The following is a 22954-nucleotide window of genomic DNA, read 5'->3' as shown; positions in this document are numbered from 1 at the left end:
CTGTAAGTATGAGAGAGCTGTCCTGGAGGTGTTCTCACCAAACACATGCACACTGAAGGCCTTGAAGTCAACAACAGACAGCTGTCATTACAAAGTCAACATGTTGCTTCCGTGTGTGCATTTTTTTCCTCCTCACATAACAAAAAAAATAAATAATTCAGCTATTCCTTGTCTCCTCTTGTCATTGATTATGATGAAAATGACTTATCTTACCTATCAGCTTAGGGTCCAACTATTTTTTAACATGGGGCCTGTTTCATCCACCAGTGCAGTTATGTGATCGGGTGTCTGTTTGTGCTGGCCTGATTTCCCTGAAACTTAGAGGAAAGGTGAAGAAGATGGAGCAGATGGAGATGGAGCATCACTAATAATGTCCTTAGCTCTTACGTGAAACTTTTGGCTTTTTTTGGTTTGTCAGAACAAACATGAGAGAGACTGAGAATTGTTTCAGGAGCAGACACAGGATTGCAGCATCATGTTTTATTGCCATGACGTCAACAGCAGCACAGATGTTACACTAACATTACACCAACACTTGCAGCCCTGCTGCCCTGTGAGGCTGGGACCGCTCCACCTTTTAATCATATGAACGACCCCCTCTCTGCTATTGGTCCGCTGCTAACACATCCACACTGACTTTACCACCATTGGTGAGCAGGAAGCGAAAAGGCGGACCACCTTCCTCCTTATTAATATTCATAAAGTGGTGGCAATTTTATTTTTAAATGGCTCGATCGCAGGCTGACGGCATATAAATAAGCAGCATGTCACTGTGATGTTGTTTACAGTGGGGGGAAACAGTCTGATTTCACTTAACGCCGCCTCATCTGTAGCTTTGCCGGCTGCTGTCTGCGGCGCTCGGGCCACCGTGTGTTTGGTTGCCAGCCGTCATCACAACAATTTGGACAGCTTCAAATTTATCCCTGCAAGGCTGGCGTAGAGATGGCATCAGTAGCAGCGGCGCATGAGCCAGGTATAAACCCAGGGTCCATACCGCTGGCTGACGCTTTAGTCCCCGCGAGTATATTTGCTCCAGACCGGGGAGGATGCGGGGACGACGCCGGGGACGAGTGCTTCGAGGACGGGGACGTGATCAACGGCGAGTCCGAGGACCGCGGGGTGGACTTCACCAACAAGGTACAGCTAGGCCCCGGATATTATGGCGCTGTTAAGCTAGCGTTAGCCCCTCCAGGGAATGAATGAATGAATGAAACAAACGAAATGCATGCAGCTCTGTTATTTGCGGACACAGCATGTGGTCCCCTGCTGCAGCTGCTGAGTAAAACCTAACACTGAATTGCGAGAGGATCGCTTTTGCTGGCGTTAGATATATAAGAGCTAGCTGTGGCTAACGCTAGCCTCTGCTGAAGCTACAGCGCGTAACCTAATCTAATGCTAACGGTGGTTAACCTATCAGTGGAAGCACATTGCACCATATGCTGTCACAGCATGTGTCCAGCTAACCATATCTGATGATGCAGCCACTGTGTCGGACAGGGCAGAGCAACACGATCCACTCTGCTGTCAGACAGACAGTTAACACTGACTTGGTACTGTGTGATAACCCCAACAGTAAAACACACAGGCAGGGCAACAAGATAATGTTTGTACACATCATTGTCAGTCTGCTAAACATCTGTCAAAGAACAGAGCACCAGGCTGCAGACCTGTTCTCTCTTACCTGCCTTAATTATTCAGACTTGTCACATAACTCATTTTAAGAGTTTTCTAATGATGTGCAACAATCAGGTCTGTGCCAGGTGGGGGTCACATGACACATGACAATGGGAGTTCCTGTAATCAGATTGCACAGGGTTGCATCAGGGAGGCAGTCCCTCTTTTCACCTTTGGCTCCTGTCAGTTTCATCTGTTTGTGTCATCACGCTTGTGCACCCTTTGGCACGATGATGCCGAACCATGATATGTATAACTGTAGCACCGGCAAGTTACTTATAATGTAAATAACACCATCATAACCAGAAGATGCTTATTGTGACTGCGGTTTTACCTCTACAATTGTGTGAAATTCTTTGGCTGTTACAGAAAGATGTGTGTAAAGAAAAAGGATATGTATAAAAAATACTTTACGATATATATAAAGATCTATAGATGGAGAAAATAAGTATGAAGACTGAATAGGAGGTAATGAGGCAGCAGCGAGAGGTATAAATGAAAGATATGTACCTGCTTGTATGAAATAAAATGCACAGCTTAACATCGGGTATGAAACAGAATGAAAGCGTTAAAGGGTACTTACGTCATCAATGAAAAGGCACTTATACACCTGATCACTGTCAGATGTATCACTTGTAAATAGTGTTCTTGATTGGAGCCATAATCCAATCACATGAGTTGCTGGCAAAACGTAAACCAGCCATACCACCAAAACCAATTTAAATATTTTGATTATATTTATAATACATGCGTTACTAACTTTATCTTTTTAACTGTAGCACTTATTGGCATAATGGATCTCTTTGATTAGGATTGATTAGTGTAGCAGTTACACATAACCTTGAGGTGTTTCATGGGAGGAGAGACAGCCGTGTTTGTGTTTGTGTGTGTGTGTGGAAAGCAGCTTTCGAACTTGTCATTTGCGGTAGATTTACTCTCGACTGTGGCTTGCATTTGTGAGAGTTGTCTGAGCTGAAGGTGGTGCTCACTCTGAAGTCCAGTCACTGCCCCTCTTGAAAGCGACCGCACATGATGAAATCGCCACCAACAGTTAAACGCCGTCACTGATCGCAGCTCATTGGATTTGCCTTGATTATGCATTCATTGTAGTACAATCATCCAGACAGGGTCATAACTCCAACAAAAGCCAATTTTTCTCTCTGTTCCTCTCCTCACTTGCGTAATAGCTGGCACTTGTTAGCCCAAATGGAGAGCAGTATGACTCGTTACTTCGCCAGCTACGGGACAGGATGGAGGAGGGGTGTGGAGAGACCATCTATGTGGTTGGGATGGGTTCAGGTGAGAAGAACACAAAACATTCAAATACTGTTTTTACTTAACCCTTGTATGGTGTTTGGGTTTGTGAACCCGATTTCATCCGTTTTCATGTTCTTTATCAAAAGAAAAATGATACGATTAATCATTTTTTCAAACTCAGACTCATCAATATGAGCCAAGGCCAATGAGTCTGAGTTTGGAAAAATAATCAATCGTATCATTTTGCTCTTGATAAAAAAAAGAAAAAAAAAGAAAACGGGTCCCACAGACCCGAACACCATACAAGGGTTAAACAAGCTATTTGTCATCTTCATCGCCTTGAGCGCTTTTGGACATTTGCGAAGTTATGAGACTGTATAAATTAGATTTTTTTCCCCTTTTTCCCACATTGTTCAGTCAATCTGTGCCAAAGCAGTTTCTAAAACCTGGATAAATCTGACCTGTTGTTCTTCTCCCTCCTCCGTCTCTCTGTTGTAGATGGTGGTGACTGGGGTCTGGATGAGAAGGACATGGAGGCCTCAGTAGCCACAGTGTGCTCTATGTGTGAGCAACTGGATGCTGATCTTATTCCACTCCGGGAGCGCAATGAGGCTGCCGGTTTGGTACGTGACTATCTAATCCGCCGCCGTGTGGGCGAGCTGGACTTCCTGGAGGTCAGGTGAGTGGTCAGAGATGTGTGAAAAAAAAAAGAGCTCATGCTTACGCCTTCCTTGTACAGTTTTGGTGAAATTTTGGTACTCCTCTGGCCCTCAGGGTTGCAGTGGTGGGTAACGTGGATGCTGGTAAGAGTACTCTGCTGGGAGTGTTAACACACGGAGAGCTGGACAATGGCAGAGGCTTTGCCCGCCAGAAGCTCTTCAGACACAAGCATGAGATGGAGAGTGGCAGGACCAGCAGTGTGGGCAACGATATCCTGGGGTTTGACCAGGAGGGACAGGTGAGGGGTAGAGAGGTGGCAGAGCAGAGAAGACTACTGGTTCCCATGCTTCTGAAAGAATAGTTGTTAAAACATGTGATTATAGTTAATGTGGTAGAGTTTTGCGCCCTGCAATGAGGTGTTCAAATGCACCGCCATTAAGAATGAAATATTGACAGGCAACAAGAGGAGAGAGAAGCACTTATATCTATATTAGAGGTGAAGGAGCAGAAGTAATAGGGGAGCAGCGGTAATAGGAAAGCAGAGGGTGGCATCCAGAAAAAGTTGTGCAATCCAAGTGTACCAGCTGATGTAGCATGTAATTGCACCATAAATGGATTATAAATCAGAGCTTAGGTGCTCTTGCTCGGAGGGGTTTTCACCAGCACTGGATTCTGACTATTTAGCCTTTTATCGTACTTTGCAGCCTCCATCTGAAACTGGCAACAACCAGGAGAGAGTTGGGAATGACAACTGTGCTATTATTAATGCCTTTAGGTAACTCAAGATCGTTTTATTCAAACGATAGGGGCCTTTTGAATCCCTTCAGTCACACATTCACTGAAGAGGGAGTCCAAGAGTCCAAGTAACATTCAACAAATAGCACAGGACACATATTTGACCTCATTCCAAAGCATTGCTAATGAAATGGTGAATGCTGTGGATTTAACTGTCTGTCTTCCCATAGGTGGTGAACAAACCTGACAGTCATGGAGGAAGCCTGGATTGGACCAAAATCTGTGAGAAATCCTCTAAAGTCATCACCTTCATAGACCTGGCTGGCCACGAGAAATACCTCAAGACCACCGTGTTTGGGATGACTGGACACCTGCCGGACTTCTGCATGCTCATGGTCCGAAGGGGGGGTCGGGGAGGAGGATATGTTTTGTGTGTGTATGTGTGTGCAATAGCAAATTGGTGTTATGCTTGTAAGTATTTATATATGGGTAACAATGACAATGTCTGCCTACATGTGCAGTTTTATCTATAACTGTCCATGTGTATCTATACAGTGATACATTTAGATTAAACCTTTATCAGTTTTATAACTTATCCAAATGTGAAATGAGCTGTCTTTAGTATTCACAATGTGTCTTTGATTTAAAATATAGACGAAAATGTTCTCTCTCCCTGCCTGGCCAGGTGGGCAGTAACGCCGGTATCGTAGGGATGACCAAAGAGCACCTGGGTCTGGCCTTAGCCCTGAACGTGCCTGTGTTTGTAGTGGTGACCAAGATAGACATGTGTCCAGCCAACATCCTGCAAGGTCAGTGGTCTGGAGAAAATGACATTAAATAACCTGCTCATTGTCAGGCTATGTGCCGTCATCCTTGTGGTCTGGCTTTGCTCATAACAGAGACATTGAAGCTGCTCCAGAGGTTACTGAAGTCCCCCGGCTGTAGGAAGATCCCCGTCCTGGTACAGAACAAGGATGACGTCATAGTCACGGCTTCAAACTTCAGCTCGGAGAGGTACTACGTCTGTCCCACCCAGAGTCGGAATGAGCCTAAAAATGCTCCTCTGTAACCGTTTCTGTGTGTGTTGTGTCCCCCCCCCCCTCCCTCCCCAGGATGTGTCCCATCTTCCAGATCTCTAATGTGACCGGAGAGAACATGGACCTGCTCAAGATGTTTCTCAACCTGCTCTCCTCCAGGACCTCCTACAGGGACGACCAGCCGGCTGAGTTTCAGATAGACGACACCTACTCAGTACCGGTACTCTGACCAGTGACAAACTCACTAAATCACCAAATTCATTTTACTCTATGAATTAGAAAAAGTGAGGAATATCACGCTCTGAGTGCAAACCTCACTCATCATACAGAACAGTACCACCCAAGTGCTATCTAAACCCCCCGGCTATGTTCTTTCTATGCCTCAGGGAGTGGGAACAGTTGTATCAGGAACTACTTTACGTGGACTCATACGTCTGAATGATACAATGCTACTAGGGCCGGACCCCTTGGGCAGCTTCATCCCCATTGCCGTCAAATCAATCCACCGCAAGAGAATGCCCGTGAAGGAGGTCAGAGGTGGCCAGACTGCCTCGTTTGCTCTCAAAAAGGTAGGAAGGGAAAAATTTCCCACTGCAGCATGCAGGAGGAAAATTTGGTCTTTTTGCGTTATGATGAATTAATTAACTGACTTCTTAAACCAGATACAATACTTGTATTCATCTTGGGTAAGATTCTGTGTCACCAGCATGGTCAGACGTATGGTTCTTATTCTAGTTTCTTCTGTCTTTCATATCATGCTCCATTGGTATAATACTGATGTGATTTTGAGAAATAGCGCAACAGTGTTGAATAAGTAACATTTCCTTGTTCTTCCGACTGCGTCCTCCTCCTGTCACGTGGCTCTTTGTAAAGATCAAGCGTTCATCCATCAGGAAAGGCATGGTGATGGTTTCCCCAAGGTTGTGCCCACAGGCCACTTGGGAGTTTGAGGCGGAGATCCTGGTACTGCATCATCCCACTACGATATCCCCCAGATACCAGGCCATGGGTAGGTGACAGTGTCATGGAGTTGTAAACAAAAAGTGCATGTTGCGTGCGTCTCCATAGCAGCTATTATTATTGTTATTAACAGAGTGCCTTGAAGAGTTGTAGCCATCTTTCCAAATAACATATATTTTTTTCTGAAGTGCTGCTTGGTTTAGATAATTAGATGATATTCAAATAAGGGAAAATCTGCACAGTGATGACGTTTGATGGTGCAGCACCATTAGACAGTGTCTCACCGTTAACAAATGGAGCTCTCACAGACACACAAAGCACATGTGCGTAGTTTAGTGACTCGCTGTTGCCTTTGCAGTACTTAGTATAAACTAATTGTTCCCATGTCTTTCTTTCATCCAATCACCTCTCTGTTATCTCGCACCTCTCAGTCCACTGTGGCAGCATAAGGCAGACAGCCACCATCTTGTCTATGAACAGAGACTGCTTACGGACAGGGGACAAAGCTTCAGTCCACTTCCGCTTCATCAAAACCCCCGAATACCTGCACTGCGAGCAGAGGCTGGTGTTCAGGGAGGGACGCACCAAGGCCGTGGGGACCATCACCAAGGTAGTACAGCCCTCTGGATGTATGCTTATATTGGGATATGAGTGATGGCGGGGGCCAGTGGCTAAGACCTGATTAAATGGAATGATTTTCAGACGACATCTGTAATGCTAATGACTTATTCCCTCAGGGTAAGAGCAGAATATACCAGAAAATCTCCTTTCCCAAGATAATTCATTACATTTACCAAGAATTTCAACTTTGCAGACTACTACAACCTTAAGTTATTTTCATTAGGCATGTAATAGGTAAAAGACTAGAAGGGAAAACAATAATCTCTTGTGTAAGGGCAAAACGCTCGCTTATAATTAGTCATTGTAGGAAAGGATTTAAATTAAAGACATGCTTTGGTATTAATTACTTTGTCTGCTCCCTTGTGAACCATATCCTTTCCAGATAAGGCCTCAGGCTGAGATATGTAGAATTTACTCTTGTAATGACTTTTAAAAAGAAAAAAAAAATGTTATCATGAGTTCTGTAGCTGATTTTTCTAATCTTGTCGAGACTCAAATATTGACTTGCGTTCTTTCCAGCTGTTGCAATCCACCAATAATTTGCCATCAAATTCCAAACCTCCACAAATCAAAATGCAGTCTACAAAGAAGGCACCTCTCCGAAAAGAGGACGGCACCACGGCAGCCGGCGACGACGTAGCAACGATAGCACAGTCAGCGGGCCCGAACACAACGCAACCGGTGAGACACGAGTCAATAAAGAGGTTACGCTGTGAAGTGCTATTTAGTGTCGTCTTTTTTACGTTTCTTTGGATTTCCTGCCTCTACGTGTGCACTTGCCCTAACACTGCTGCTCTTCTCTAACTTGTGAACTGCTCTGTGTCCTCCTTCCTCCCCTTGTGTTTCTTGTCTTGCAATATCTTACCCACCACCCAATACATCCTGCTTTGTCACATGTCACTCTTTAACTTTAACCGTCATGCCACGCCACACCTTCACCCTCTCTCCCCCTCTCCTTTGCTTACGCGGTGACTCCTAAGGGAGAGGGAGATGAAGACCCTCAGATAAAGGAGGGCAACAAAGAGAACAAGGTAAAATGGGTTAATTCAAAATGAACAGTGGAGAACCTGAATAGGAGAGGTTGTGTTTTACTATGCCAGATGGTTGAGTTCAAAGACTAGCACTCTTGTGTCTTGACACATTTTGAATAAATGTTTTCCGGTCATGTTCTTATTCTTCCTATCATTACTTTAAATTCACATGGAGGTTTGGAGGTGCCTCATCAAATGTTTTCGTTCTCTCTCCCTTGCAGCCAAAGTCCGGAGGAGGTGGAAGGCGAAGGGGTGGCCAGAGGCACAAAGGAAAAGGCCAGAACAGCAGCACCAACCCCACGGCAGCTCCCTCCTCATCGGGAATAGGAGGCTGCTAAACTGCCCTCTTGTCCCTTATACAAACCTCCCTCTCTATCACTCCACCACGTGTCTTCGTTCCACAAACCGTGAGGGATACAGATGTTTGGAGCAAGACACTCATCACACTGTTATTCCTTGCCTTTTACATCAGGTCCTATAGTTTTGGTTTATTTATTTAACATTTTTTTTTTGAAAGGGAATTTAAAGGGGTATGTCCCAAAGCGAGAGGCATACACCCTTACTGCATTTTAATGTCAGCTGCCTTTACTATTTTTAATGGCTTGAATGATGAAAAGCAGTGTGGCTTTAGTGATAAGCCACACTCAGGGTGACTATTTTATCGTATCCATGTTTTACGTGTCTGTGAGATCTACAGTTCAGTCCTCTGGCTCAATATCAGTGGCAGGGGGGGAGGGTAAGCCCAAAACAAGGGTCCAGTACCAATACCAGAGCAGCTATAAATGAAACTTCCCCCATGCATTCCCTGTGTATTTGCATTGAAAAACATTTCATGTACTATTTATACTGCATATGTAAATTAGCTGTTAGCTGTGCTCTGATTGGAAAGATGCCATTGTATAAAATGTATGCAAATCATAAATGAATGTAGCAGAAGGCACATAGTGATTTCAAATTCTACATATATGGAAAATATAAGCTGTTGCATATTATAATTGTCAGTTATTTATTTGGCATACATGCAGAACGTTCACTCTTGGATGGTCTTGGATCTTTCTACCTACTCTCACTTGCACTCCGATGCTTCCACTGTCAGTCAGCCATGTTTCAAACCTTGTACCGAGTGTTAGTACAAACAAATACAGCACATAATCTTGTCACTCCACAGTTGCTCATGATATAAAGCCATGCAGTACTTGCAGTGCTACTTGTAACTCTTGTACCCCATGCGTTATGGCCTGTCGCTGTTAACATGTTGTGACATTTTTAAAAAACACACTTTGCCGCTAAAAAAACTGACCATTAATAAACAGGCTTTACTGAACTTTTCAACAGTGCTTCTGTTCTATATGTGCATTTTAAGGTCTTAATACTGTGTGAGTCATTTGTGTGAAACAATATTTTCACTCCAACAGGAGAAGGAATGGGGTTTTGTTTCTAAAGTGTCATTGTGTAGACTCAGTCCTATCGGTTATTTTACAGGTGGAAAGTGGCAAATGTTGGTTGGTTTGTCGTTGAGAAGACCAGACGGCTGAACAATCGTGTGTGTGTTTCGACTGTACATTTTCATATAAGACAAGTTGATTGTTTTCTGCACATGGGGAAAGTTACAGCTAACAATATAAGTCAACAAAATTCTCAACTGAAAATAGACGACAATTTTAAGCACCTGAAAGATCTAATTAGCCTGGGAGGAATAACAACCAATGCAACCTAATTTTTGCTATCAGCAAAGTATCTAGAACCTTCCAAAAATGTAACAAGTAAACTTGTTAAAAAAAAAGTTTCCTGTGCATCAGAAAAAACTCAAAATAATTCAGTTGTGTTAACATATCAACATTCAGGGTCCCCACTTCCAGGCTTCCTCCAACAGAAACATACAATAACATACAACTCTCTGTTTTCTAACGTATGTGCAGCTTTAAGACAGGATAAAGGTCAGTTCGGAAATCAGTGTGCCAGCCAAGAATGAAGTCCTACGCTGAATTGCTTTTACTTGCAAGGCAACATTTAGTCACAAGCAACAGATGTTTACTTTATATACAAAAAAAAAACATTACAAATTATATGTAACATTTATTTACTGTAGATTGTAACACAAAAAGTATATCTGGTTAATTTACATTATGTCATACAAGTGCAGACTGTTCACTACCACTATTCGGGTAGCACACATACCCATAGTCTTGTATTACGTTTTGAAAAGGCTGTACTTGGCATGTGCAACATTAGTGTTTATTGAGATTTTTTTTTGTGGAATTCATGATATTGAGGTAAGTAGCATTCCTCTGAAAAATAATTTGTAACTTTACAGCTCCATGTTTAGGAATGTTCTGTTTTTGGTCTTAATATTTGAGAATTTACAGGGTAATGGTGATGATATGCTGCTGTATTTTTTTTGACACACAACCAGTCCAAGAGAATGGGCTGTAGGTCTCACTCCAAAACTGCACTCAGTCAGCTCAGAAAAGCTGAGTCGCTAGAGCAGTGAGTACTGAAGAAATCCCTACTGTTAGGACACGCCGAGTGCTCAAGTCCCATAGAGAAAGACTACTCTGTGCAACAGGAGTGTTTTACTTGTATATATGTAGTTTTCACCACATAGTGCAACCTCCTACACTGGGTCTGAATTAAAATAAAGTATGCACCTTAATGCACACATGCTTCAGCATGTACAAACTGGCTGATTTTTATGATGCCATAAAGGAGATTCTCAGAGTAATTATGAATGTATCACCTTTGTCCAGTGCTGAAAGGTGATGTGACAGATAGAGTCTGTAAAGTAGTCACTTACTGTAGCACACAACTGTGTCTAATTTATGATCGACAGTCTTTAAGAAACAGGTGAAGACACATCAAATATACGAAGATACGCAGGACAGGATAGGATTCAGTCGCTTTTTGCTGTGTGCTTAGCCATCGATGTCCCAGCTGAAGAGGTGATGTTTCACCAACATATCCTGCACTCCCTCTTTCAGTGGTTTCTGCTCCTTCTCCTGGAAAAGACAGGAATATGCCAAGCTTTTAACTAAAGACAAAATCAACACTACACCAGAGAGGGAAGTTCAATCAGATTTGACTTCTGACCAAACACCAATCAGCAGTTTTTATGAATGCATTTTGTTTTTGACAGCTGATGCAAAAAACACTTAATGACACCGCTGACTGAAGTCTGGCCAGAGGTGATTTACAGGCTGAATACTACAGAGAGCAATGGGTTTTTGCCATAGTGTGTCTGACACCACTGCCTCCACTGAAGAGCTGATAAATGGTGATAAGCAATTGTAACTAGAGAGACTCAAAGGCAGTAAAAATACTGAATGGGCACAAGAAACTTGATAGGGTGTTGGGGTGTGATGGGGTAACAATCTTAAATCAGCAGATAAGTAAACTAGTGACTAATGACTATACTAAAGCATCTAGAGTCTCATGTATGATATGTTACCTAGAGATCCCAACTAAAGAGGTGATGCTGAACCAGCACATCCATAACTTCTGCTTTCTGTATAGCGGCTTTCTGAAACAGCATAAAGTCATACAGTTGTTCTCCCCTTAATAATAATGTCGCCTTTGTATAGTACGACTAGACTACTACGGCACTAGATGGGGATGCTGTGACAGTCTCCTCGGCTCACCTCTTTCTTGTCAGGCAGCTCACAATCTTGGGAGAGACTGAAGGCGAACCTTGATAGGACCCTAGGGAGACATCAACAGTAGAATGGTCATTATTTCTTTTATTAGTCAGATAATGTGTCAGCTTAGCCTATTCAACCATTCCCGATTTGTTTGCCGGAAGTTTCCAAAGTCGATCACTTTGAAAGCTCTAACTGAAATTTTAATGTTCTCTAAACCTCAGACAGATTGAATTGAGACAGGCTGTAGTGTTTAAATGTTTTCTTACCTGAGCTCACACTTGATCTGTACCCATCCAGGACTGCGAAGGAATGACCAAGGATGATACCATTTTTCTACGGCAGCCATGCTGGAACACAACACCTCCAACCATAGGTGCAGCACCTGCTCACTGTTTGGATGGACACATGATGGTCATAATACCGTGTATACAGTGACCGTGGTCATTTCAGTTCTGTGTATGTGTTTATGTACATCAGTCTTGAAAACTCACTTGAGGCCGACACAGACAAGAGACCTAAACTTGACATCCATTTGAGCGTGTGCCGAGTCATGACTCATGTTGACTGACTGCACTGCCTGTGAAGATCAGACAGAGGGAGCTCATGCACTTCCTACTCACATTCACTCCATCAGGTAGGATTTACAGATACGGCTAGGTCGCAAAGAATGATTGAAAATATTTGACTTTATAATTCTCATGCTGCACAAATAAATTTAATTCAATTAGTTTTTTTTATAGCATATTGATTAAATGTTACTTACTCTGTACAGCAGCTCCTCTGGTGTTAGTACTTTCCCATCTTCATCTAACCTGGTAAATATCAGAAGACAAAGAGCTGTTGAGTTATAACACTAGTGAATACATTAAAACTGGATTTCTTTTTCCTCTGCCAACACACACACCATCACATTTCTAACATTTAGGTTCTTACTGACAGGAAACACTTTATTTATGTTTCCTTTCCCAAATTTTGTTTTACTTATTGACACCTTCTTGAACATACAGAGATTAGGACTGGGGAAGCTATTGCAAATAGAGGGCAAATGCATCAAGTACTACATGGGGAGTCCAAACACTTACATGTTAAATTCATGCATTTTTACTTTAAAGGATTACAATTCCCCCACACACACGTTAAATGATAATGTAATCAGATAAATTGACAAAACAAATGAAAACAAAGTGGCTTACCTGTAGGTTTTACACAGCACCAGTCTGGAGTAGACAGAGTTGAAGTCTCTCTCTACCTCTCTACTAGCCGCCTGAAAGAAAACCAGAAGACAAAGAAGGATGAAGGCCAATGGCGAACTTGTAAAACTGTGAGCAACGTGGTGCCATTTGGATTTTTTTTTAAAAAGCTCTCTAACCTCTTCTATGAATAACCACGGGTGGCAAGGCCCTCCCAGTATAGATGGTTTCTTGAGACCATGCTGAAAGATGGCCTTTAGGGCCGGACACAGTGTGCCCCTGGCCAGGTCTGTCACTGCCTCTGTCACAGAGTCATCACCTGCTAATGAATACTGGGGACACAAACAAAAGCACCAATTACTGATTAGGACACTGCACATTAGTAATCAGGAGACTTTGAGGAAACAACGATAAAAACATCGTAAGGACATTTGCTGGGCAAATCAAGTTTCTATTAAGCTGGTAATAAACTGCTTCCATACCTCTTTGCTTCTTTCATCTAGGACCTCCACAAACTTAGCTGGAAACCAACCTGTCACAAAGAGCCACAGAAAATGTATGTCAAATGAGCTCTAAGAGAGATGATAGACAAATCATTCATCGAGAGGGTAACAGTGGGTGTTGATGTGTAAGAAAAGCGCACACCTCTAAGGCCATTAAGCTCTCCAACCCAACAGTGTTCGTCCTTCTGTGAGATGATCTGAAGCACAAAGATAAAAATACAGTGATTACAATCAGAGGTAAGGGGGTATGTAAAGTGTTTGTACGTGTTAGGAAATGTCAAGAAGCAGCGTTTTGCTTCTGTGTGTCTCTGTGCAAGTTATTACTCACAGTGATGATATCATTCTTCCTAAAGCCCAGTTCATCATCGTCGTGTCGTTCAAAGTCTAGCAAAGCCTTTGCGCGTCTCCGTCGGTTACGAGACACCACAAGAAAGTTTTCGTGATCTCGCTGGTGGCTCTCCATGGAGTAGTCCGGAGTCAGGTCCTACAGGGCCAAGGTGGGAGAAGTCAAGGTCAAAATGAAACCAAAATGGATGGAGGTATCCATACTGAATGTTACAGTATGGTGGTATAACAATACCAAATTTAGGAATAAACCATTTAGTCTGAAATTCCAGGAAATTAATGGACGCCTCCCTTAATGCTCTTGTTATTTTTGTTAGTTCATAGTCCACAACAGGACATAAACCACACGGTTTCTGTGCTGCAGTGTGTCAACTCACAGTGCTGCAGTGACGTGGGTCCAGACAGTGGAAGTGTTCTGCAGTGCGGGCTATGGCCTCTCGCAGTGCTGCCACCAGCTCTGTCTGCTTAATGTTCTTGGATTTCAGGGCCTCCGCCTCATCCTCCCCAAACAGCAGGGAGCTCAGTGTGGACTTCCTGCGCAGGGATTGTCTCCTCACCACCTGGGCATATACAAATGCGGAATACATTTCTCTTTTAATTGGAAAAAAAGAATGGACTCACAATTTATTCCATAACACATGCGATTCTCGTTTTGCGCAGCTAAACACAAACTTGACATTGCTTGTTTAGTCTCTGACAAGAATCATTTCCAGCACATTACTTTTGCAAACACTACAATGACTGACCTTGTTGAGGTTGGTGTTGAGTGTTGTGTTGTTTCCATTGTTGAGCTGTGTCTGTTCATTTAGAATGTAAGCTAGGTGCTTGTGTCGGTGGGCTTCCAGCGTTTCCTGGGACAATGTCCCTGCTAGCCTCATAGCCTCCCCGAGAACGGCAGGTCCATCTCTCAGCTGGCTTGGCAAGTCCGACAGAGTGTTAAAAATGGACGCAGAGTTCTCTGATGATACAAGCTCTTCCTCCTGGGACCGGGGAGTAAATTTCACTTTCTCATTACTGAGCATATTACTGAGCATATGCAGTTTTTGCCGATAGTTGTTGAGGGATGGCTTCTAGCTATAGTAGACTATAATGTCTGTTGGCATGAATTGCTGTGACATGACCTTTGAACATATAGAATGTATCACCATAATTGCGGTAAGGAAATGAACGATCTGTGCATTTAACTGACTCAGAAAATAGGTGGAGTAGTGCAAATACCTTGATCTTGAGCATGCCCAGTGTGACCTGGAAGAGCACTAATGAGCCCTGGTAGAAGAGCAGGTCCCAGATCCTAAGGAGGAGACGGATGTCCACCACACTCGCAAATGATGTCAGAAACCAATGCAGTGTGATCAGCGACAACTCTGGATGTATGAGAAGGAGGGGGTTACATACTGTATACTATATGCATTCGACACACCAAGATGAAAACAACAATTCTCCCATGTGTAAATACACAGTAGAAGACTGAAAGGTGGTACTCTAATGTTAACCAAATGCCCATGTTGCATCTCAGACCCAATGCATAACAATCTTACCATCTCTCCTATCCACCCTTACCTATGTCATGCTCCTGCAGGAGGCGGTCGAGGGCTGGCAGGTACTGAACAATGAGTTGTCGGAGAACCCTCTGGTCCGTTTGGACGCCCAGCAGAGTGGAGGAGAAGTAGGATGGAGGAAGGAGGTCTTCGATCAGGGCACACATCATCCACAGCACATCCTCCTCCTCAAGGAAGAGCAACAGACAGGAAACCACCTGAGGGGGGGATCGAGACATAGGTGTGGGGAAGAGACAATGAAAAGGGGAGAGGTGAGGATGGAAAAGCTTAGAGGACAGGAGCGAAGCACAAGGATGAGGTACGGTAAATCTGATGAAGATGTTACTTCAAGTGTGTGTGTGTGTGTGTGTGTGTGTGTGTGTGTGTGTGTGTGTGTGTGTGTGTGTGTGTGTGTGTGTGTGCGCGCGCATGTGTGTTGAGCCAGCTGCCTGATGTAGAACAGTTGTTTGTGGTGACAACAGGTTCTGTATGTATGTGCTCTCACCATGCCAGTGCCCTGACAGTACCCAATGTCTGGGTAGAGCCACGCCAGAGCCCTTAGTACTCGTCTCAGCCTTGGCACTCCAACACTTGTCATACTACTGAAACACGCATTGGTTGGCATAGTCCGTAACAAGTCCTTCTCTATCTGAGGGACAGAAGTTAACAAGAAACACATCATGATCATAAAGAACAACAGGGAAGAAAAAAACCTTTAACATATCCAAACATTCATCTTTGCCATTATCGGTGCATCTAATCTACGCATCAATGCCACCCGCCTCATCACTGGCTGTCAAAATAAACTCAGCTTCAAAGAAAATGCTTACTAAGTCTGACTGCACAGTCACTCTTCATTTTTAGTGTTTTTCTTCCATGTGAATGCACTATGGCAAATGTTGACTGTGGCATCTTCCATGTACCGAGACCGTGCGCTCTGTTCATCTACAGCAGATTAATAGCTGCTTCATTCATGTGTTTTGGGGCTATACTGAATTAATAGAACCCCTGCAGAAATGTATAATATATAAATATGCAAATGAATATTGATTCCATTAAGTAGCTGTTTCAAATTATTTATCAATAACAATTATTGATGCATTTTCTCAGGCATTTTACCTGTTTGGCTGTGGTGGTGTCATCATTGGAACTGTTCTTAATGATTTCTCTGTAAGAGATCTCAGAGCTCCTCTTCTTCTGCAGCGCTCCAGACAGACGCATCCATAGCTAACAGACAAAATATCTTTGAAGCAGTGAAGCTTGTTTTGTGACTTTGTAGATAACTAATACATGCAAATACTCAAAACCAATTATAGCACCCTTGTCACAATAAGCTTAACCTTTAATTCTCCACTTTTTGGACTGGTTAGTATTTTAGCCCACTTGTGTACCACTTCTAATCAATGACACTAATAGTTCTCCTCTTACCTGTGGCCTCATACTGTGAGGTATGCCGCCAAGCACCAGGGAACGCAGACGCTCAGAGCGGGGAAGGACCGAATCAATGAGCTCCCAGGTCAGGTCGCCCACTGTGTGGTTGTGAGTGAACTCCAGGTGGGCTTGCCAGCGCAATCGCTGCTGGGGGTCTTCACGCTGGGGTGAGCCTTCAGTTCCCAGCCAGGACCTGGACTTCCCACCGTCTGAGTGAGGAGAGAGTAATAAATTAGGATTCAGTAATGTTTGTGTTCTTTGTAAGGATAATATCAACTTAACCAAGCACCATGCCACCTCTTGAATTGAGGAGGCTGGAATATTAGAAAATGATGGCAAGTACAACTGCAATGTTAACAATCATGATAGGAAAGGGGAAAGGCATTTTTATAAAGTGAGAACACATGAGGAGAGAAAGCCATGAGGTGAGTGAGGGGAGAAGTGTCTGGATAAGAGAAGTAAAGTGACGAGAAGTGGAAAATAGTGGAACTGAAGTGGAAAAGCCCAAAAAAGAACTCCCTTTATGGGAGTCATACACTGTACTCCTAGCAGCTGACAGTTATGCATGTTAACTATTAATCATAAATAAGTACCAACATTAACAATCAGCTGAATGCAGCATATATACTGCTGCCAGCCAAAATACTGGTATGTAAAATATTGGAATGTATTCACAAAGACCTAAAAAATGCCACCCACTTCAGTCAAGGGGAAAAATCTGTTCCAAATAAGGCAAGAGAGGAATGCTAACAGAATAAGTTAACAGACCTATATTTATTTTACCACCTGTTTAATTCTAAAGTGGCAGGTGTACATTCAGAGCTCTTACAGTATATTTAATGAGCATAAGAACATGATGCACAGTGGTCTGTAGCTGCCTTAATGTTTCTTTTAGTGTGTGGATGCTCTGCTGTCTAACATTGGTTTGTGTGTGTGTTAATATTACAGAACTTCTGCTTCATCCACTTAATGCAAATAGGTTCCCATGGCAACACGACAATTACAGTTTGCACTACTCTAACTGCACCGCTTTGCTTGGTGGCATTACCAACAAACTGCTCAACATGTTTGCATCATGATTTACATTTACAGTAAAGCATCTGCAGCGGGTTTTTTTTTTTTTTTTTAGCCGATTTAAGCTGAAAATCAGAACATAACCAGGTCCAGACCAGGTTAAGTTCGCTGCATAAGTTACCAGGGTTATCTTGCTAGGTTAAAAGAGAGCCACCTTAGTGACACCAAAAACCTCGGCTTTAGGCTCAACATATCTTGCTAGCCCACTAATCTTGCCCCACAGCCCACCCCTCACATATGAAGATTTCCATTTATGTTTCATGCCTTGGATTCTACTAGTGTAGAAAAAATGGAGTGAGGACAGAGAAAAAGGGGAATGTGTGTACGTTTGTCCATATAAGTGAGCATGTTACCTTCAGTGTCCATTCTGAAGCCAAACTCATCATATTGGAGTTCAGACTGTTCAGAGGGGTCTTTCTACAGAGACAAACAAATTACATTGCATTTTTTTTTTAGTAGAGGAAAGAGGAAAAGTGCCTGAAAAAACGCTGCTGAAACTTTCCACAGCAGCTTTTCTGAGCATTTTAAAAGTCAGTTAGCAAAACAGGTCAGATGACAGTGTCACATGAAGACAAAGCTCCCATGGTGTTTTTATATCCTGTTGTTCTATGATCCCACATAACTTGTAATCTCTATTTTCTGCGGTTTTGTCACTTTTGTCAGAATTTTTTTATCATTCCCAAAATAGTCATTCTTTTCATTCTCAGTTCATCATCAAAACACTCATGAACATTTGCACAAAAACATATAGTCATATCCTCACTTGATGGTACTTAGCCAAAATGTCCTGGGGCCACATGCTTGGGGTGAGAGCAGAGAATGGCCCACCAGGGGCTGGTGTGTAGGTACCTAAAGAGATTCAGACAGATTTACATCAGAAAAACTGGTATATAAACAGGGGATATGGTACAAACTATATGGGAATACTAAAGCAGGTTAAAACCAAAAATGAGGTCTTAGAATTTATCCAAAGTAAAGAGTAATGTATTGATGTGATACAATGTAATATAATAAATAAAATATTAACTGTTCAGATTATTTCAGCAATCCAAAGTCAGTTTGTATGTGTAGACATGAATAAGCCTTGCTGATGACCTGAAACAAAGTTCTAAATTCCTCTCTTCAAATTTGTTATATCTTATCTAAACAAACATTTAAATAAAAACCATTACCTGACATTTTGTTGGTTGTAGAGTGAATGACTTCTACGTGCAAGTACTGCAGTCACACTGGAGGAAGTAGGTCAGTAAATAAAACCTGCTCTGTAAAAAGAACAAACAGAGGAGAAAAGGTTGGTTCAATTCCAGGATCGTCTTAACAACATGAGCCGTTGTTCTGGAGCAAGACGCTGAACCCCCAAAGTGCTCTGATTATGGGGGATTATAATACATACAAAATCCTTCCGATTATGTTGATCATTTTGTGACTCATCTACTTTATCTGTCATTGACTTTAACTGCTTACTGTAGCACATCTTCACTAAACCTGCTTCTTTGCCATAAACACCATTGCTCATTTAAAAAAAAAGAATTATTAAGTACCTCAACAATGATGAAAGAGTCCAACAATCCTGTAGCAAGCTAATGTTCCCTCTTCCAGCATTATTGAAGGAAAGATTCAGTGCTTCTTCACAATTACAAGAAGTGAGTGAAGAAGAGCTGCCAAGAGAGAGAGAGAAAGAGGGGCATTCTGGTGTCTCTTCTCATTGCCACATGACTGGTGTATTTGCCAAAGGCTAATTATGTTGCATTATTTTGTGCTTGTTTATGCTCAATTTTACGACAGTAAAAGTCCTGGGGCAAAATTATCAAACATTCTCAGAGAATACTCAAAGAGCTTTTTATCTAAGACTTTTCTACTGTGTCCCATCTCCCTGTAATTGTAAGACAAACCCAATGGAAAAGTGCAGCTTCCATTTCAATGACTCATTTAAGAAAATGCTGTGAACAGAAATGAAGTGAACAATGAAAGCAGGACAGTAGGAAACCTTATACAGCACTTCACTCTCTTCTCAGTTATCACAGCTCTAGTTCGTGTACAGCCACCCAGGGTCCAGGAAGTTTTGGTTCTGGTTCTGCTACATGTACAAGGATTATCTCAAACCATCCAGCACTTCAAGCATGTCTGAAATGAACGACTTTTAAAATTCATTTCATTTGATAGAATTGTAGCATCATAAAAAACATGTGCTGCATATAAGCAGATATTAAAGTTGGAAGCCAAAGCCGAAGAATGCGGATCCAAAATATCCACAACAAATGTTCTGCTTTTTGCTGTTACAGCACATTTGTTTTGAGCAAGCAGAATAATCACCAATCCCCTGATTATTATAATATCATTGCCACCAATTATTTGTACAAGAGCCAAAATGTCTACATAAATTGAGGTGGGAGGGAATTTCAATGCTCAAAACGTCATGACATTTTGCTTTCACGTTCATCTTAAGTACTCTGAGAGGGGACACTATTGGAGTGTAAGCAGTGATAAACCACACACAAACACACACAGCCAGAAACAATAGTATAACAACCATAACCTGCAAAAGAGCTTCACCAGCAAGCAAACATGCTGCCAAAATGATTCATTCCAGCAGCAGGCTTGCAGCATCTGAAGAGGGATTTAGGACTTAAGAGAGATGAGAAATCAATTTGAGGTCTGGAGGATGGCCAAGCACTTTCAGGCTAGCTCTGTGTGTAGCTCAGGGGAGTGCTGGGATTTTGGAGCGGCTCCTTTACAAGAACACTCACAGTTTAATCACCTGCCAAGAAAACCAACACGACTGAACCACTTCTGCAAACTGTTGCACATATTGACAATCTATTTGAGAAAGTCTGCAGCAGAAGGAAGCAAAAAGTTAGACCTGAAACGATTAGTTGACCAGATCAGTGTGAAGATAATCATCAGCAACTATACTGATTCAGTTCATTTGTTTATTTATCTACATGCCGAATATTTGCTGGTTGCAGTTTGTCAAAAGTGAGAATGTGCTACATGTCCTTGTCTTACTTGTTGAAGTAAACTGAATATTTTGGGGTTTGGCATCACATCAAAAAGAAGCAAACTGAAGGCATCACAGTGGGCTCTGTGAAATTGTGATAAAAAAATTTAGTTTCTCAATTTTGATCCATATTTTTAAGGTCCTTACCTCAAAGAATTATGGCAAATCTTTGTGAAATATTGTTTAGCACAGCACCAAAGCACATTCTTTAGTATTATAATGCTGTTACAGTCATTTACTCCCAAGGACAAAACTCCCAGGAACACCAAGAAAAAAAACAAATCACTATGGTGACTTGGCTGGGTTTACAATAGGAAGTATTTTCTATTTTACTCCGAACACAAGTAGATCGTTTCCATTGCTGAGGTGCGGCTGTGCTCACCTATGTTTGCACACTGGTCAACACCCTGCTGGAAGTAAAACAACATCCTGCAGCACAGATAGGCGCAAGTGTGTTTTTGTACATTACAAAACATTTCCTCTTGCGAGAGTGGAGAAAACTCTTTTTTTTTTTGTTTTAATGATTGGGTTTGTGTTGCCCTGGGGGTGCCCTTCTGACACCCTCCTCCCCTCCCCAAACACCTCCTCCAGTTGTTCTTCACAGTAACCACAACACTGGTGACTCGTGTTCCCCTCTCGTGAGTACGCCCACCCACACGGCCATGCCTGTCAGGGAATTACTGCTTCATGCCCCGCCAAGTTAGCTTTGGCTGGATAATGATAGACGTGTGCTTCGTTCTCTTTGGCAGACTGTGTTTTTCTGTCTCTCTCTCCTTTTCACACACACAAAGCCATGTGTCACATCTATCCATTCACTGTCTCAGCCACACAAAAAGGCATGCTCCACTACGGTGAACAGGAATGCCACTTCCTCAAGATCAGGGAAATAAGAACACATTGGGGAAAAACCCACAAAATTCCTTCAAAGATAGAAACACCACTCATCAGGGGAAAGGAGCTTCATAACAACTCACAGCTTTATTAGAAATAAGCCATCAGATTCTTTAAAGCAGCAAGTGGCACACCTGGATTTTATATTCCTGGTTAGTGAACATGCAAGAAAGAGGTGGGTGTTAGTGTCTAAATAATCCATACTTTTTCATTTTATTTTTTATACAGACTGCAACGAGTATCCGCTTTGGAGGCGTCACTGTTCACTCAGTGGACCAAGATGGTAAAAGCTAAGGCCATGCAAGGTTGTTTATTAAGCCCCCTTATCCACCTGCTGCGTAATGAAAGTACTTCGTGCACAAATCATGTCACGATCCTTCATAAAACATAATGTTCAGCATAAGCTAAATTAACGTCACGTCAAACCCCGGCTGACGTCAGGTGTAGTCATACTAACGGTAGGTTATGAGCAATACTTCATTTTTCACCGCGAACACGACTACATTTATAACTACTTGCACAATTTACTAAACAAAACATGCACTGCGACAATAAGCTGTGCCTAAAACTCCTCTAACGTCCGTCTCAGAGACCAATGACATGTATCCAGTCTGAGTTATCAGCTGTTAGCCACATATGCTACATTCCGCTTAGCTAACAGTTACCTGCCCTACTCGCCTTACTTACCGTGACATTATTCTAGAGAAAGCACAAGGTTGCGGTTTGTGGCAGACGTGTCTTCTGTCGTTGGAAATGGAAAAGCACCATATGCTATGCCATCATTCGCCTCGTAATTGTGATTTCCCTGCGCTGTGCACCTGCTAGCGACGTGTAGCTCCGCTGTATCCTTACACTCCTTAAAGGTTTTTCCCTATTATATCCCGAGAAGTAGTTCCAGATCCCGGAACTACGCTTCTCACTGAGGATATCCTTCCGCAGAGGAAAAGATGACGTAGCAACATGACGTTCACCTGCTCGGTTCATTCATCAGTTTTTGTGATCATTCAGTGCTTTCGTTCCAGCTCAAAAACCAACCAGTAAGGATTCATATCAGCACTAATCAGGATGGGCGATGAAATCAGGACTTTACAAACAAATCACCAGGCCATTTAGGCATTTTAATGGATCTTGTTTGTGTTTCTGCTGCAGCCTATTTGTTATTTTGAATGACACGTTGACACAATGATGTGTCCCTAATAGCAACTGTACAGTAAGCAAGAAAAAGCTGTATAGATACACGTGTGTGTTTTGTTTTATGATCTTTAATATTTCATGGAAATGGTTTTGTTTGCAAGGTTCATGCCACTATAAGGTTAAGATAATGATTATTATCTATTAGCTTGATTAGATATTAGTTAATGATATTGGCATACT

At 42.4% G+C, this 22954-nt stretch overlaps 2 protein-coding genes across 3 annotated transcripts; one reads left to right on the top strand and one right to left on the bottom strand.

Moving 5' to 3' along the window:
- Window positions 1-771: 771 nt before the first annotated feature.
- Window positions 772-9307, top strand: gtpbp1 (GTP binding protein 1). Of its 2 annotated transcripts, XM_070848195.1 has the most exons (14): window positions 772-1137; window positions 2862-2973; window positions 3430-3610; window positions 3706-3889; window positions 4557-4721; window positions 5012-5135; window positions 5226-5340; window positions 5439-5583; window positions 5750-5932; window positions 6237-6372; window positions 6755-6933; window positions 7464-7625; window positions 7925-7975; window positions 8197-9307. In XM_070848195.1, exons 1-14 carry the CDS (start codon window positions 943-945, stop codon window positions 8311-8313), a joined length of 2049 nt encoding a protein of 682 aa, XP_070704296.1. In that variant the 5' UTR covers window positions 772-942; the 3' UTR covers window positions 8314-9307. The 2 variants fall into 2 exon arrangements, with proteins under 2 accessions (XP_070704296.1, XP_070704297.1); XM_070848196.1 differs by lacking the exon at window positions 7925-7975.
- A 731-nt stretch (window positions 9308-10038) lies between these two features.
- On the bottom strand, window positions 10039-22281 carry sgsm3 (small G protein signaling modulator 3). Its single transcript, XM_070847533.1, has 21 exons — window positions 22268-22281; window positions 18864-18953; window positions 18455-18540; window positions 18045-18108; window positions 16615-16826; window positions 16306-16413; window positions 15692-15835; window positions 15209-15404; window positions 14867-15012; window positions 14395-14628; window positions 14026-14208; window positions 13632-13787; window positions 13446-13500; window positions 13283-13332; window positions 12980-13132; window positions 12804-12874; window positions 12374-12422; window positions 12102-12187; window positions 11877-11999; window positions 11611-11671; window positions 10039-10971 (listed from the first exon to the last, which is right to left on the bottom strand). The coding sequence occupies exons 2-21, from the start codon at window positions 18868-18870 to the stop codon at window positions 10888-10890; spliced, it is 2268 nt and encodes a 755-aa protein (XP_070703634.1). The 5' UTR covers window positions 18871-18953; window positions 22268-22281; the 3' UTR covers window positions 10039-10887.
- Between the last annotated feature and the right edge of the window lie 673 nt (window positions 22282-22954).

This window comes from Pempheris klunzingeri, chromosome 17 (assembly GCF_042242105.1).
Source record: "Pempheris klunzingeri isolate RE-2024b chromosome 17, fPemKlu1.hap1, whole genome shotgun sequence".
Classification (NCBI taxonomy): Eukaryota; Metazoa; Chordata; class Actinopteri; order Acropomatiformes; family Pempheridae; genus Pempheris; species Pempheris klunzingeri.
The sequence above is the reverse complement of the archived record's forward strand: the minus strand, read 5'-3'. Positions and strand labels throughout refer to the sequence as shown.

Excerpts from the sequence above, each read along its gene's own strand:
- gtpbp1 (XM_070848195.1), top strand. The coding sequence starts at position 943 with ATGGCATCAGTAGCAGCGGCGCATGAGCCAGGTATAAACCCAGGGTCC. Across the intron at positions 2,974-3,429 it reads TGTGGTTGGGATGGGTTCAG|ATGGTGGTGACTGGGGTCTG; the intron begins GTGAGAAGAACA and ends TCTCTGTTGTAG. Across the intron at positions 5,933-6,236 it reads CCTCGTTTGCTCTCAAAAAG|ATCAAGCGTTCATCCATCAG; the intron begins GTAGGAAGGGAA and ends CTCTTTGTAAAG.
- sgsm3 (XM_070847533.1), bottom strand. Across the intron at positions 15,405-15,691 it reads ACTGTCAGGGCACTGGCATG|GTGGTTTCCTGTCTGTTGCT; the intron begins GTGAGAGCACAT and ends TCCCCCCCTCAG. Across the intron at positions 13,788-14,025 it reads ACCCACGTCACTGCAGCACT|GACCTGACTCCGGACTACTC; the intron begins GTGAGTTGACAC and ends TTGGCCCTGTAG.